The 15,465-nt window shown below is 52.7% G+C and overlaps 1 protein-coding gene and 1 long non-coding RNA gene across 4 annotated transcripts; one reads left to right on the top strand and one right to left on the bottom strand.

Moving 5' to 3' along the window:
• Positions 1-754: 754 nt before the first annotated feature.
• On the bottom strand, positions 755-11,318 carry LOC147576279 (uncharacterized). 3 transcript variants are annotated; one of them, XR_015240627.1, is made up of 3 exons: positions 11,214-11,318; positions 1,222-1,396; positions 755-969 (listed from the first exon to the last, which is right to left on the bottom strand). It is a non-coding gene; the product is annotated as an uncharacterized LOC147576279 (long non-coding RNA). The 3 variants fall into 3 exon arrangements; XR_015240629.1 differs by lacking the exon at positions 11,214-11,318 and adding an exon at positions 7,419-7,525; XR_015240628.1 differs by lacking the exon at positions 11,214-11,318 and adding an exon at positions 1,836-3,893.
• A 68-nt stretch (positions 11,319-11,386) lies between these two features.
• Positions 11,387-15,465, top strand: DRD4 (dopamine receptor D4). The gene is made up of 4 exons (XM_086676503.1): positions 11,387-11,707; positions 14,333-14,445; positions 14,519-14,997; positions 15,126-15,465. Exons 1-4 carry the CDS (start codon positions 11,438-11,440, stop codon positions 15,440-15,442), a joined length of 1,179 nt encoding a protein of 392 aa, XP_086532629.1. The 5' UTR covers positions 11,387-11,437; the 3' UTR covers positions 15,443-15,465.

Consider the following 15,465-nt stretch of genomic DNA (forward strand, 5'->3'; position numbering starts at 1 on the left):
TTGTAACAGGCGTGTAGTGATAGCTGCTTTCTTTACACGTGTTTTTAAGCAGCTGCTGTGGCTTATTCCTGCATGCAGTCGGCAGATTAAAATGCCCTGTTTCACACCGTTCACAGGTCGGTCACGTCCACGGGAACACGCCCACTCCCGACACTGGTGTCAGACTTCTCAGCACCTCAAACACTCAAGCCCCCGGGGAATAGCTTCCTAAGAAAAATATTCCCGTTTATCAAAAGTACACTAAAATTGAAGTTTACAAAATCTACAGCAAAATTAACGTGCAGTAAATGAATTTTGGCACAAGTCTTGGCTCGTGTAACCACCACCACAGTCGGGACACAACACCTGCACTCCGTCACCCCAGAGGCTTCCCTCCCGCTGCACCTCTGGGGTCACAGCCTCGGCCCTGAGCGCCTCTGGTCACAGCTTCATGAAGTCACAAGCAGTCACTGGCTCAGAGGGACAGACGGAGGGTGCGGCCAGGGAGAGGCCTCCTGTCACAGGATATTTGTTTCTACCGCCTTCTCTGCTGCCCAGGGTTTCTCCAGGGACGGCCCCTCCCTGTGCCCTCCCACACCTGCTGTGCGGGGGTTTGTCCCGCGTGGGTGGAGACTCGCCACCGAGACACCCCTGCCTATGCCACCACCGCGCCGGGAATCAGGAAGGAGGACGCCTAAGAAACGTGGCGCTGCCTCAAGCTTCGCTTCCCATTCTGTGCTCTACTTTGAAACAAACAACATGGGGTACAGGCCACGACTGCAAAATGCCACCTTTATAAAAGATGTTAAAAAGTTCTTTTTAATTTTTATTTTACATTGATTTATTTTTTGAGAGACATAGAGAGACAGAGTACAAGTTGGGAGGGGCAGAGAGACAAGGAGACACAGAATCCGAAGCAGGATCCAGGCTTCGAGCTGTCAGCACAGAGCCCGACGCGGGGCTCGAACCCACGAACCGTGAGATCATGACCTGAGCCAAAGTCTGACGCTCAACCGACTGAGCCACCCAGGCACCCCAGGATTTTTAAAAGTTTTAAGTCATCTCCATCCCCAACGTGGGGGCTCAAGCTCACAACCCCAAGATCAAGTGTTGCACCAGCCAGGTGCCCTGCAAAGTGCCACTCCCAACCCACAGGTTTCAGGGAGCACCCCCCCAGCCCGGGTCCCCAGCATTTCACTCTCAGCCGAGTCCTTGTTACAAACGCACAGAGATGTCGCTTACATGAACAGCCATTCAAAGCCCCGGATCGGACATCACTCTGTGCAGAGATCCTCATAATGGCCAAGTTCAGGGTCCAGGATTCGCAGGAAGAGGAAGCTTCATTTTCCCGGGGTGAGTGTCGGAGGCGGTGCGTTCCAAGCTGGAAACGTAGCTCAGTGTGACGCCGTTTCATGCCCTGAATAAGCAAAGAGCAGAAAGCAAGCTCGACTCCTTTTTGGGGGGTTTTGTTTCAACCAAGATTTAAATGTCAATTTCAAGTTAATTGTATCTACCGTTGGTTCTCATTAGGGGCGTTGTAGGAAAGCACTGAAGAGAATCCTCTGTCAAACCTACACTCCTCTACTCTTCCCTGCCTTCCCTCGGCCACACGACTGCACCGTGGAACCTGATTCAGGTGCTGGCTTCATACTTTCAGGCTATCAGCCTGGCGCTCACAGCGATATCACGTAACCTTATTTTAGTCTTAATGAACATACCCTCTTAAGGACTGGGGGAAAAACAACTTGCTTTTATTATCACAGAGAATTAACACCACACAAAAGTAGACAGAATAGTATAATGAACTCTTATGCACCATTGCTCAGCGTCGATCATTTATGACCAATCTTACCTACCCCTGCTTTCTCTGTTGTTCTCAAATGAATTTTGGAGCCGAATTTGTATCATTCTCAGAAACCGCATCGTTCATCTGTAAGGATTTCAGTATATATCTCAAAAAGATAAGGACTGCGGTCTGCTCTCCCCACAGATCACCCAGGAAACCTGCTGGTCAGAGCTGAGTTATCGAGCGCCTGGCAAGGACGGACATTAGCTGACAGTCTTAGTAATGATTCTAAAGGAGATATGAAAGTGAAGTGGTTATGGGGATTCAGGATAAGGGCTCAATTGCTTTAAAACGGGTCTTTCAAAGCAGGGATCTGGTGGGGACTACAAAAGGGTCGTGAATGGTTTAGGGTTGGTGAACACAGGGAGGCAACAGTCCTAATATTAATGAGGTGGAACTTAGAGTATTTTGTTACATTTCCGTCTCCTGTGCAAGATAAGACACCTCCCATATATCACCTCCCAAAGCTTCGTTATTTCAAGTCCCAAATGAGACCTGGAATTTGTGTTGTGTGTGACGTGAGGTAGTAATTTCATTTTTGTCTAGACGGCTGTCCAGTTGCCCAGCGTCAGTTATTACAAAGGCCATCCTTTCTCCACTGCCCTTCGATGCGTTTTATTTGTAAGTCGCCCATCTGCGTACGCTCAGGTCTACTTCTGGGCTCTCTGCCATGTGCCAGCGGCCGAATCTCACTCCTGCGGCATCTCAGGTGCGATGCCTTAATTATTCACCGTCTGAATCACAGTAACCATTTAAGTCTTACTGTCTAATACATCAAATGCTGTCCCTGTTTTGCTTCAAGGACGTCTGAGCTATTGTGACCGTTTGTATTTCCATTTAAACTTCAGGGCAACTTGTCAGGTTCTACAAGAAGATACTGCCAGGGGGTTGATCGGAACTGCATCACACTTAGATCAACTTTAGGAGGGCATCAAACTGTGGTTTTGGGTCACATCTCCTCAATTACTAATAATGTTGAGCATCATCTCATGTGCTTCTTGGCCATTTATGTACCTTCCTTGGAGAAATGTCCGTTAAGTCCTTTGCTGATTTTAAAATTGGGCTGTCATTTTGCTACTGAGTTCTAAGAGTTCTTTATATATTCTGGATACTAGGCTCATCAGCTATGTGATTTGTGGATATTTTCTCCCATTCTGAGTTTCCTTTTCACCCTCTTGACAGTGTCCTTTGATGCACAAAAGATGTTAAGTTTAGGGGCGCCTGGGTGGCTCAGTCGGTTGGGCATCCGACTTTGGCTCAGGTCATGATCTCACAGTTCATGAGTTCGAGCCCCGTGTCGGGCTCTGTGCTGACAGCTCAGAGCCTGGAGCCTGCTTCGGATTCTGTGTCTCCCTGTCTCTCTGCCTCATTTCCACTCATGCTCTGTCTCTGTCTTAAAAATAAATAAAAGATTAAAAAAAAAGATGTTAAGTTTATGAAATCCAATTGTTTACTTGTTTTCTTTGTGCTTTTGGTGTTAGGATTAAGAAACCATTGCCAAATTCAAAGTCATGAAGATTTGCCCCTATATTTGCTTCTAACAGTTCTATAGTTTTAGATCATATATTTAAATCTTTGATCCATTTTGAGTTATTTTGTGTGTGTGGTGTGAGGTAGGGGTTCAACTCCACTGTTTTGCATGTGGGCGGCCAGTTGTCCCAACACCATGTGGAAGAAACTCTTCTTCCCCCAGTGAACAATCTTACACTCTTGTTGGAAACAAATTGATTATAAATGTGGGGGTCTACATCTCAATTCTCAACCCTATTCCATTGATCTATAAGAAATCAAAACCGTACTGGTTTGATTCCTGTAGCTTTGCAGTAAGTTTTGAAATCAGGAGCAGTTGAGTCCTACAACTTTGCTTTTCTTTCTCAAGATTGTCTTGGTTATTTGTGGTTCCTTACATACAATTGCATATGAATTTAGGAGTGACTTTTCCATTTCTGTAAAAAGGGGGCCCTTGGGGTTTTGATAGGGAGCATACCAAATCTGTATGTTGGTTTGGAGAGAAAAGCCATCTTAACGACATGGAGTCTACCAAGCCACGCGCATTGGATTTACTCATTCTTGTCTTTAATCTCCAACCCCCCCCCCCCACCGGCAATGTTTTGTAGCTTTCGGTGAACACAGCTTTCACCTTCGTGGTTAAATTTCTTTCTTTCTTCTTTGCGATGCTGTTGCAAGTGAATTATTTTCTTCATTTCATTTTTGGATTGTTTGTTGCTAGTGTATAGAAATATAACTGGTTTTTATACGTCTATATCATACCCCACAACTTTGCTGGATTTATTTATTAGTCGTAACAGGCTGAGGCTGAGGGTGAGGGTGAGGGTTTTGTTTTGTTAGATTTTCTATACATTAGATCATGTCATCGGCACAGAGAAATCGTTTACTTTTTCCTTTCCAATCTTGGATACCTTTTCTTTCTTTTTCTTGCCTAATTGTTTGGGTAGAACTTCCAGAACATGATACAGAGAAGCAGAAGTGGGTGTCCTTGTCTTATTCTTGATCCTAGGGGAAACGCTTTCCATCTCTCACTATTGAGTCCGATGTTCGTTGTGGGTTTTTCAAAGATGTCCTTTATCATTTCGGGAGGTTTCTTTCTATTCGTAGTTTATGGAGTCTTTTTATCATAAAAGGGTATTGGGTTTTATCAAATGCTTTTCCTACATCGGTTGAGATTACTAAATGGATTTTCACCCTCTGTTCTATTAATGTGATATATTACATTGAGTTTTGTCTGTTGAATCACCCTTGCATTCCTGGAGCAAATCCCCGCTTGGTCATAGTGCATAATCCTTTAAAAAATGCTGTTAGATTTGGTTTGCTCATATTTTGTGGAAGAGTTTTGTATACACATATTTATAAGGGTTGTTTATCTGGAGTTTTCTTTCTTGTGATGTCATTGCTGAGCCCTGAGAGTTCTTTATATATGTTGTATAGAAACCGCTTGCTGAAAATAGGATTTGCTGATATTTTCTTACATTCTATGAGTGGAAATTTCAAATTTTAATGAAGTCCAGCTTATTTTTGCTTTAATTTGTAGACCATGCTTTTGGTGTCATGTCTACAAACTCTTTGCAAGGGGTGTCTGGCTGGTTCAGTCAGAAGAGCATGTGATTCTTGATCTTGGGGTTGTGAGTTTGAGCCCCATGTTAGGTGTAGAAATTACTTAAATGAATAAATAAAAACTTGAAAAAAATTCTTTGCCAAATCCCTGGTCACAAATATGTTCCCCATATTTCCAAAATTTTTATAGCCTTACATTTTACATTTACATCTATGATTCATTCTGAGTTAGTTTTTATGTAGTGTTAGCATTAGATCAAGGGGCTGGGGGGGTACATGTGAACATCCGATTGTCTCAGTGCCCCTTACTGAAAAGACTGTCCTTTCATTTGTGCACAAGATATATCTCCCAATTTATTTAGGTTTTCTTTTATTTATTTTACCAATATTTTGTAGTTTTCAGCATATGGATCCTGTACATGTTTTTAGATTTAAACATATTTCGTGTATTTTTATAGCTGTTGTAAATGGTAATGTGTTTTTACTTTTTTTTAAATTTTTAAAATGTTTATCGTGAGAGAGAAAGAGAGAGAATCCTGAGCAGGCTCACTCCGCCAGTGCAGAGCACGCTTTGGGTCTCATCTCACGAACCTCGAGTTCTTGACCTGAGCCAAAATCAAGAGTGGGACACTTAACTGGAGCCACCGAGGCCCTCCACGTGTTTTTACTTTTTAATTTTGGCTTCCAATTGTTTACTGCTGGTATACCAAGATATAATTGATCCTTGCGTGTTGACTTTGCATCCTGCTATCTGGTTAAACTGACTTATTAGTTCCAAGAGCCTTTGTAGATTCCCTGGGGGTTTGCTTAGACAGTTGTGTCATCGGTACACAGGGACATCCTTTCCAATCTGGATGTCTTTTATTTACATTTTTATTGCCTGACTGCACTAGCTAGAGTGGCAGCACAATATTGAACAAAAGGTGAGAGTCGGGCGCCTGGTTGGCTCAGTTAAGTGTCAGAACCTTGATTTCAGCTCAGGTCATGATCTCATCATCATGAGATCGAGCCCCGTGTGGGGTTCTGTGCTGACAGCACAGAGCCTGCTTGGGATTCTCTCCCTCTCTCTCTGCCCCTCTCCCGGCATCAAAATAAATGAGTAAACCTTTTTTAAAAGGTGGGAGTGGACATTCTTGCTTCTGAGTTTAGCTGGAAGGCACTCAGCCTTGCACCACAAAGTGTCATGCTGGCGATACGGTTTGAAGGTGCCTTTGTTGGGTTGAGGGAGTTCCTTCTATTTCCAGAGCACTAAGCACTTTTATCGTGAATGCAGGTTGAATTTTGTCAAATGTCTTTTCTGTATCAGTCAATATGATCATGTGGTTTTTCTTCTTTGGATTGCTAACTGGTATTTTACATTCATTTGAGTCTGTCCTTTTCAAAGTAAGCAGCTAATGCTATGAATTTTCCTCTGAGCATAGTTTTGGCTCTAGCCTATAAACTTTGATATGATGTATCTTCATTTTCCTTAGTTCCGAATATTTTATAATTTCTCATTTGACCCACGGATTACTTAGAATTGTGTTAATTCCAACATTTTGGGGGATTTCCCTGTTATCTTTCTGTTGATTTCTAGTTTAATTCCTTTGTGGTCAGAGAACATACTTTTTATGATTCTCATTCTTTAAAAAATGTCTTAAGCTTCTTTTTTCGATGCAGAATGTGGTCTATCTTGGTGAAGTTCCATGTGTATTTGAAGAGAATACGTATTTCTCTGCCGTTGGATGGACTGTTCCATAATGTCAAATATGTCTGCTTGGTTGGTGGTTGTTCAGATTCTTCCATAGCTTTGCTGATATTCTGTCTGCTTGTTCTATTAATTAGGAAGAGATTCTTAAACTTTTGAACAACTCTTGCGAGCCGAATGAACATTATCGTGAATGTCTTAAGCGTCCCATAAAACTCTGTGGCGAATGATTACAAAACTGGCCCCGAGACCTGCTCAAGTGTCACCACCAGGGTGACGGCTCCAGCTTCTGTCCTATCCTAGAGGGTCATAGACCTACTCCTCAGTCCCGGGAGGATGGAGTGGCCTCTCAGGACCCATCCAGCCTTAGAGGTGGCACATCACAGCTTCACTGGCCAGAGGCTCTGGACAGAATTAGGACCTCCTCCTCTCAGGCTGCGCTGCCCAGCCCCGTACATTTTATTGAGCTTCACCAAAGTTGGTCTGCAAACCTGGGGTCACAGACTTTTTGTGAAGTTCGTTATTTATGGCTAATTTTTTTTTAAAGGAGGCTTCACACCCAGTGCAGAGCCCAACGTGAGGCCTGAACTTATGACCCTGAGATCAAGACCTGAGTGGAGGTTAAAAGTCAATGCTTAACCACCTGGGTCACCCAGGCGCCCCTATGGCTAGTCTTTGTGGATGTATGGTTCTGTGAGTTTTGAAAGCTGTATTTGGACACCTGCCTGGTTCAGTCCAAGGAGCATGCAACTCTTGATCTCGGGGTCATGGGTTCAAGCCCCATATTAGGTGTAGAGATTACTAGAGAAAAAAAAAACTAAGCTTTAGGGGTACCTGGATGGCTCAATCAGTTAAGCGTCTGACTCTTGATCTCAGCTCAGGTCTTGATATCAGGGTCATGAGTTTGGGCCCCATGTTGGGCTCCACGCCGGGCATGAGCCTGCTTTTAAAAAAAAAAGAAAAAGAAGAAGAAGAAAGAAAGAGAAAAAAAAAAGGCTTTAAAAATAAATAAATAAATAAAAAAGTATTAGCTTTGTAGGCACCACCTAGTCCCATCACCTCCCAAACTCTCACTCTTTGTGAGCCCTAGGCGCCACTTTTCTTCTTCTTCTTTTTTTAATGTTTTTGGGAGAGAGAGACACAACATGAGCAGGGGAGGGGCAGAGAGAGGGAGACACAGAATCCGAAGCGGGCTCCAGGCTCCGAGCTGTCAGCACAGAGCCCGACGCGGGGCTCGAACTCATGAACCACGAGATCGTGACCTGAGCTCAGATGCTCAACTGACCGAGCCCCCCAGGCATGGTGGTCACTCCTCTAAATGCATACGCCCCTTACAAGAAGTCTTCAAAGAACACGCGCTGGAGCCGAAGGGAGAAATCGAAAATCCCACCAACTGTCCATGGAGGCTCTAACACCTCTCTCTCAGTAATTAACAGAACAGACCGGAAAGGAGCCAGGACACAGAAATCCGAAGAGCAGCGTCCTGATCCGACTGATGCACACGTCCACCTCATCACAGCAGAACACACTTCCTTCCAAGCAGAACATCTGCGGTGACAGATCATGTTCTGGGCCATAAACTAGACCGTAGCAAGTGTAAAGGAGCCGAGGTCCTCCGCAGCACCTTTTTCTCACTGGGATGGAACAAACAAAAGGCAAACGACAGGAAGTCGACAAGGAAATCTACCAACATTTGGAAACAAAACATCACAGTTCTACGTGACCGTGGTCACAGAAGAGAATTTTGAGCTGAACGTGACTGGGGGTGCCTGGAGGGCTCCGTCGGTGAAGTGCCCAACTTGGGCTCAGGTCATGATCTCGCGGTTCATGAGTTCGAGCCCCGTGTCGGGCTCTGTGCTGACAGCTCCGAGCCTGGAGCCCGCTTCTGGTTCTGTGTCTCCCTCTCTCTCTGCCCCTCCCCTGCTCATGCTCTCTCTCTCTCTCTCTCTCTCAAAAATAAATAAAAACATTTAAATTAAAAAAAAAGATAATTATCTATGCAGAAATTCTGAAGAAAATTAAGAAAAAAAACCCTTGCATTAATGGGGTTTCGCACAAGGGAAACACAAAACTTGTATTTCTACACGTTAGCAATGAACAGCTGGAAATGACAGTTTTAAGCAGAACCACTTACCAAATACGCCAGAAGCCATGAAGTACTTAGTTGTGAATCTTACAAAATATGTGCTGAAAACAAGATACTGATGAAAGAGATCCAAGAATATCCAAATAAATGGAGAGATACACCTACGTTCATAGATCAAAGACTTAACTTCATGAAGATGTCCGTTTGCCCTAAATCATTGTATGGATTCTGCACGATCCCGATCACATTCCCAGCAGGATTATTTTTGTAGATACAGACAAGCTGACTTTAAAATCCATACATACAGACAGAACTGGAGAAGCCAAAACAGTGTTGTGAAGGAACAAAGTTCAAGGGCTCACAGAGCCCGATTTCGTGACTTGCCATAAAGCCAAAGTGGCTGAGGCTGTGTGTTGACGCTGGAAGGAAAGACAGACAAAGAAAAGGCGCTCAAGTGATTTTTTGACAAAAGGTCAAAAGCAAGCCAGTGGTGAAAAGATGGTCTTTTCAACAACGGGAGCAGGTTGTTGTTGAACAACCACAGGCGAGAAAAAAAGAACCTCAGCTTGTGCCTTCCACAGAAGAATCGCCTCAAATGCGCAGTTGGGAGAAGGAAGCGTCAGGCTGCAGTCCGGGAGAGTATTTTCACATCATACGTCTGGCTTTTTTTCCCCCTGCCATTCTAGTGTGCGACGGCACGTCCTTGTGATTTTTATTGTCATATCCACGGTGGCCAATGCCACCGAGCACTTTCTCACAAGCTTACTGACCGTGAGAGTTCTCTGTTTGTAACGTGCCTCCTCCAGACCTTTCCCCTCGTTAAAACTGGACTGTCTTTTCTCGTTGACTTCACGGGGCTCTTCGTATATTCTGGATCTGCACCCTGTATCAGAGACCCACACTGTACGCGCCCTTTCCCGGTCCAGACTGCCTTTTCACCCGTAATGCTGGCAGACATCTAGGGACCAGGAGGAAACGCCAGGCAGATCAGACACTAAAGATCCGCTACTTGGCATCCAACCCAAGATCACAAAGCCACCCCTGTCTTGGGACTTGTGTCCTGTGAGAGAATGACCTTCCTACTGCTCCAGTCACTAGGACGGTGAGTTCTCTTGCTTGAAGCTTCAGAGAGGAAGAAAGCCTTCCTCCCTCTACTAATGTGCATGAAAGGGATCGAGCTCAGCAAGTTGGCCACTCTGTTCCCTGCTGTCTTTGAAATCAGGATCCCGGATTCCTGGCAACAACTCTGTGCTCCAGACCCATCCTGAGTGTCCCAGCCTCCCGGGGCAGGGGGCAGCCAGAAAGGGAAACTGAGGGGTCCCATGTGCATCACATGATCCCACAGAGGGATGCAGGCAGAGCGCCCACTCCACGGCCCCTTTAGTGACACTAAAGGTTGGTGTCACTCTGATTCCAGTAAGTCCATAATGGAAATTCTGGCTGAGGGGCGCCCGGGGTGGGGGGCTCCTCGGTTGAGTGCCCGGCTTTGGCTCAGGTAGTGATCTCGCAGCTCGTGGGTTCGAGCCCCACATTGGGCTCTGTGCTGACAGCTCGGAGCCTGGCGCCCGCTTCGGATTCTGCGTCTCCCTCTCTCTCTGCCCCTTCCCACTCACACTCTGTCTCTTGTCTCCTTCAAAAATAAATAAACATCAAAAAAATTTTTTAAAGAAAATTCTGGCTGAAATACATTTTCCATCTACGTTCTTTCCGTGCACATTTGTGACCCGATAGAGGACAGTCCAGGCCGATTCTGTCACATACAACTGTCTCTGGCTGACTCTGAGTGTCCCACGCATCTGCTCTGTGATAGTCTTACCTTCGTGGACCTGGGGACACTGCCCCCGGATCCTCCCATGCTCCCTAGGTCCTGGGGTGGCAGGTGGGGTGATGGACCCGGGACGGCCTCAGTGCTCCAGGGAGGAGGGCCCAGGATCTAGTGATTGTGGGCTTGGTGGGTGCAGGCTGAGAGGGTTCTCATTTGGGGCTTTTTCTTCTCTGTGAAGGAGGTGACTCCTTGGAGAGCGCCTTCCTCCTGTTACGTCATTTAATGCTGAGCAGTAAGCACCAGGCAGTGGCCGTGGTGGGGAGTAACTGGGCGTGGTTTCGGCCAGGGACGAGAGGATGGGGTGCAGGGCCCCAGACCGGCGTCTGCAATCATTTCGGGGGGATGTCCTGGGGCACGTGAGGTTGGGTCGGATGAACGAGGGAAGCCTCATCAGGGGGCCCACGGGGCCGCCGGCTAGGAGTTCGGGTCTCCCGGTGCCGGGTGAGCAGCGGCCCCGCCTCCGCCTGGAGGCGCCTCCCGGAGCCCCCCCAGCCCCCCTCCCCGCCCCGGGGAGCACACAGCCCTCCGGCGCATGCGGGACGCGGGGTGTCCGGGGACCGGCGGGACGGCGCTGGCGTCGGGTGCCCGCACTCCCCCAGGGGTGATCCGGCCGATCTTCCACCCCCGGCGTCTCGGGGCGCAGACCCGCGCGGACCTCCCCCGACCCTGCGCCGCGCGGCGCGACGCTGGGCCCGCGCGTGCCAGTCTTAACGCCTACCTCGAGGGCGCCCGCACTTGTCCGCCCGCCCGCCTCCCGGGGCGCAAAAGTCCGAGACGGGGCCCCCCTCCGAGCGCCCGGGGGGCCGGCCGCGCGGGGCGGATCGGGGCGGGACTCCGGCCGGGCTCGGGGCGGGCCCGGGGGGCGGGGCTCCGGGGTTCGCGACCCGGGCTCTGTCCGCGGTGCTGAGCGGCGCCCTCCCGGGCGCATGGGGCAGGTGCGCCATGGGGAACCGCAGCGCCGCGGACGCGGATGGGCTGCTGCAGGGGCGCGGGCCGGGAGCGGGCGGCGGCGCGGGGACCCCCGGGGCGGCGGCGGCGCTGGCGGGGGGCGTGCTGCTCATCGGCGCGGTGCTCGCGGGGAACGCGCTCGTGTGCGTGAGCGTGGCGGCCGAGCGCGCCCTGCAGACGCCCACCAACTACTTCATCGTGAGCCTGGCAGCCGCCGACCTGCTGCTCGCCCTGCTAGTGCTGCCGCTCTTCGTCTACTCCGAGGTGAGCCCGCGGTCCCGCCGCACGCGCGCTCCTCCCCTGCGCCTTCGTCCCCTGTCCCCGTCCGCACAGGGGACCCGAGCGACCCGGCCGCTCGGCTTCTCGGGAACCTCGAGAACCTGTGCAGGCCCCAGGACCACTGGAGCCTCGGTCCCCTGACACTCGTCCCCCCCCCTCCCCGCCCCCGCCATCTCGGTGTCCGTTAGCCCGCTCGGCTGGGCGACTGTCCGCCCTCCCTCCGCTGTACCTGTACCTCGTCCCCCTGTTTTGGCGTCTGCTCCCCAAGAGATGCCTTTGTCCTTCAAGCCAGGGAGGGACCTCAGAAACAGGTGACTTTGGCAGTCCAGCCACCCACCACCCCCTCAGCTGGGTTCCATTCCCCAGGGGAGCCAGATGGAAAGGCAGATTCATGCTCAGTCCCCCTGGCTCTCCCTGGGGCGCAGAGACACATACACATCACTGCACAAACCACAGCCGTGTGTGACCAGGCACACGCACACAAGAGCACCCAAGGGAAGGAGACCCTCGCTCACAAACATGCTCTGCCCATAGCAGGCGGGGTGTGGGGGTGTGGGGGGGGGGGAGGGGGCACTCAGCTGCTAGGAGCTGAGGGGGAGTGAGCAGGGCTGCAGGAGGGGAGGCCCTGACCCCTGACAGTGGAAGCAAGGGCAGGGGCTTCTGTGAGCTCCAGAGCCCCCGTCAAGAACCAGGGCGCAGAAGCTCCATCCCCAGACCAGGTCTGGCCCTTGTGTGGGTCCCGCTTGGTGCCAGCCCTGTCTGCTTTGCCGTTTGGGCAGAGAAAAGCTGCTTAGGGCTGGGCTGGGAACTCGGCGTCAGGGGCCGTGGGGGGAAGGGAGGCTCCAATTTTCTAAGGGCGGACATGGTGAGTCCTGGCCAGGCTGGGGCAGAGCTGGACAAGGACACCCATGACCTGCCCCTCCCCCAGAGCCACAGACAGACGTCACTGACTGAGGGCTCCTAAGCTCCTAATCGTCCCAAATCAGCGGGAGGGGATTTAGAGGGGGGGGTGGCTGTAGAGGGGGGTTGGCAGTAGAGTGGGGGGGGCTGTAGGGGGGGTTGCTGTCTGCTCCTTTGCCTTTGGTGGGGGCACTGGGCACAGTGAGGAGCCTTTATATCTTTTTTTAAAAAATTTTAATGTTTATTTTTGAGAGCGACAGAGACAGACAGAGTGTGAGCAGGGGAGGGGCAGAGAGAGAGAGGAAGACACACAATCTGAAGCAGGATTCAGGCTCTGAGCTCTCAGCACAGAGCCTGACGTGGGGCTCGAACTCAGGAGCTGTGACATCAAGACCTAAGCCCCGCCCCCCCAGGCGCACCGCAGAGACTTTATATCTTTTAGGTGATTTATCCTCAGGGCAATTCCGTGGATGCTGTCTTCACCCCTCCTCTACAGATGTGAGGTGATAATCGCGAGTCCCAGAGCAGTGACAGTTTAACCAGACAGGTGGACTCTTAGCCATCCTGTGGGGAGGAAATGGGGGCAGGGGCTTCACGCTCCAGGGCAGCAGAATCCCTGGGACCACCCCTACCCTGGGATCCTCTCGCCAGAGATCCGGCTCTCAAGCATTGACCTCACCTACAGAGTCTCCCCCAGGCCTTTCTCAGTTTTAACCGGTGGGGGTGGGGGTGGGGGTGGGGGTGGGGGTGGGGGTGGAGGTGGGGGGGAGGGTTGGAGGGGTGAGGAGAGGTGTGAGGGGGATTGGAGAGGGGGGAGGGGTTGGGGTGGGGGAGGGGGTTGTGTGTGGGGAGGGTTGGAGCGGTGTGGGAGGGGGAGGGAGTGTGTGGGGGTGGGGAGGGGGGTGGGGGGAGGATTGGAGGGGTAGGGAGGGAGTGTGAGGGGAGTGGGGAGGGGTGGAGGAAGGTCGGAGGGATGGGGTGGGGGAGGGAGTGTGGGGGGTGGGGATGGGGGTGGGGGAGGATTGGAGGGGTAGGGAGGGAGTATGAGAGTAGTGGGGAGGGGTGGGGGAAGGGTTGAAGGGGTGGGAGGTTGGGGTGGGGGAGCGGTGTGGGGGGAGGGTTGCAGTGGTGTGGGAGGGGGAGGGAGTGTGTGGGGGGTGGGGAAGGGGTGTGGGAGGGTAGGGAGGGGTGGGGGGAGGATTGGAGGGATGGGGTGGGGGAGGGAGTGTGGGGGGTGGGGAGGGGGGTTGGGGAGGATTGGAGGGGTAGGGAGGGACTATGAGGGGAGTGGGGAGGGGTGGGGGGAGGGTTGAAAGGGTGGGGGGAGGGAGTGGGGGAGGGGTGAGGGATGGACGGGGTGGGGGAGGGTTGTAGTGGTGTGGGAGGGGGAGGGAGTGTGTGGGGGGTGGGGAGGGGTGGGGGAGGATTGGAGGGGTACAGACGGGGTGTGAGGGGTGTGACGAGGAGTGGGGGGAGGGTGGGGATGGGAGTTGGGGGGACCCTGGGACCCTCGCCCAGCTCAATGTGAAGACTGCTGGGCCTGTGGACCTCTGGCTCCTTCCCGCTCCCCGCTCATATTCAGTCCCCGCTCCCCCAAAAAGGAGGGGGGTCGGATAGAGCCGGCGTCGGGTTCCTGGCCCCGGGGCCACTGCGGGACGACAGTCAGCGGGTCTTGTGTCTGTTGCCCCCTCCCTCCCTCCCCGGGCGCAGGTCCAGGGCGGCGTGTGGCTGTTCAGTCCCGGCCTCTGCGACGCGCTCATGGCGATGGACGTCATGCTGTGCACCGCCTCCATCTTCAACCTGTGCGCCATCAGCGTGGACAGGTGAGTCCCCGCCGCCCGGCCGCGCGCGCGCCCCCTGCCCCGTGCCGCCCGCCCTCACCGCGCCCCCCTGCAGGTTCGTGGCCGTGGCCGTGCCGCTGAGCTACAACCGCCAGGGCGCCGGGGGGCGTCAGCTGCTGCTCATCGGCGCCACGTGGCTGCTGTCGGCGGCGGTGGCGGCGCCCGTGCTGTGCGGCCTCAACGACCCGCGCGGCCGCGACCCCGCCGTGTGCCGCCTGGAGAACCGCGACTACGTGGTCTACTCGTCCGTGTGCTCCTTCTTCCTGCCCTGCCCGCTCATGCTGCTGCTCTACTGGGCCACGTTCCGGGGCCTGCGGCGCTGGGAGGCGGCTCGCCAGGCCAAGCTGCACTGCCGGGCGCCTCGTCGGCCCAGCGGCCCCGGCCCCCCGCCCCCCGAGGTCGGCGAGCCCCCCGAGGCCGTCGCGCCCCCCGACGCCGTCCCAGCCGAGCCGCCGCGGCCGGCACCCAGGAGGAGGCGCGCCAAGATCACCGGCCGGGAGCGCAAGGCCATGAGGGTCCTGCCGGTGGTGGTCGGTGGGTACCTGCCCTGGGGTCGGTGGGCGGAGTGGAAGGTGGCAGTGCCCCCGGTGGGAGGAGGTGCCCAGGGCGGGCTGGGAGCCGCGGGGACCCGGGTTCACCGCGCCCTCCGGCCCCGCCCCCAGGGGCCTTCCTGGTGTGCTGGACTCCCTTCTTTGTGGTGCACATCACCCGGGGACTGTGTCCTACCTGCGCCGTGCCCCCGCGGCTGGTCAGCGCGGTCACCTGGCTGGGCTACGTCAACAGCGCCCTCAACCCCGTCATCTACACCGTCTTCAACGCCGAGTTTCGCACCGTCTTCCGCAAGGCCCTGCGCCTCTGCTGCTGGGCGGATCCCTCCGCGTGCGCCCACTGCGTCCTCTGCGAGGACCTGGGCCCAGGAGGACCCGGCCATGCCTCGGGGGGCAGGACCCCAGTAAGGGAGGGGGTTTTGTACGACTAAGATTAAACAAATTCCTTCCTAAA

This window comes from Puma concolor, chromosome D1, assembly GCF_028749965.1.
Source record: "Puma concolor isolate L17-30 chromosome D1, mPumCon1.1.hap2, whole genome shotgun sequence".
NCBI classification, from domain to species: Eukaryota; Metazoa; Chordata; class Mammalia; order Carnivora; family Felidae; genus Puma; species Puma concolor.

Bases quoted from the DNA above. Each gene is read 5' to 3' on its own strand.
- DRD4 (XM_086676503.1), top strand. From the start codon at position 11,438: ATGGGGAACCGCAGCGCCGCGGACGCGGATGGGCTGCTGCAGGGGCGC. The intron at 11,708-14,332 runs GTGAGCCCGCGG...CCCCGGGCGCAG, and splicing joins CGCTCTTCGTCTACTCCGAG to GTCCAGGGCGGCGTGTGGCT. The intron at 14,446-14,518 runs GTGAGTCCCCGC...GCCCCCCTGCAG, and splicing joins TGCGCCATCAGCGTGGACAG to GTTCGTGGCCGTGGCCGTGC.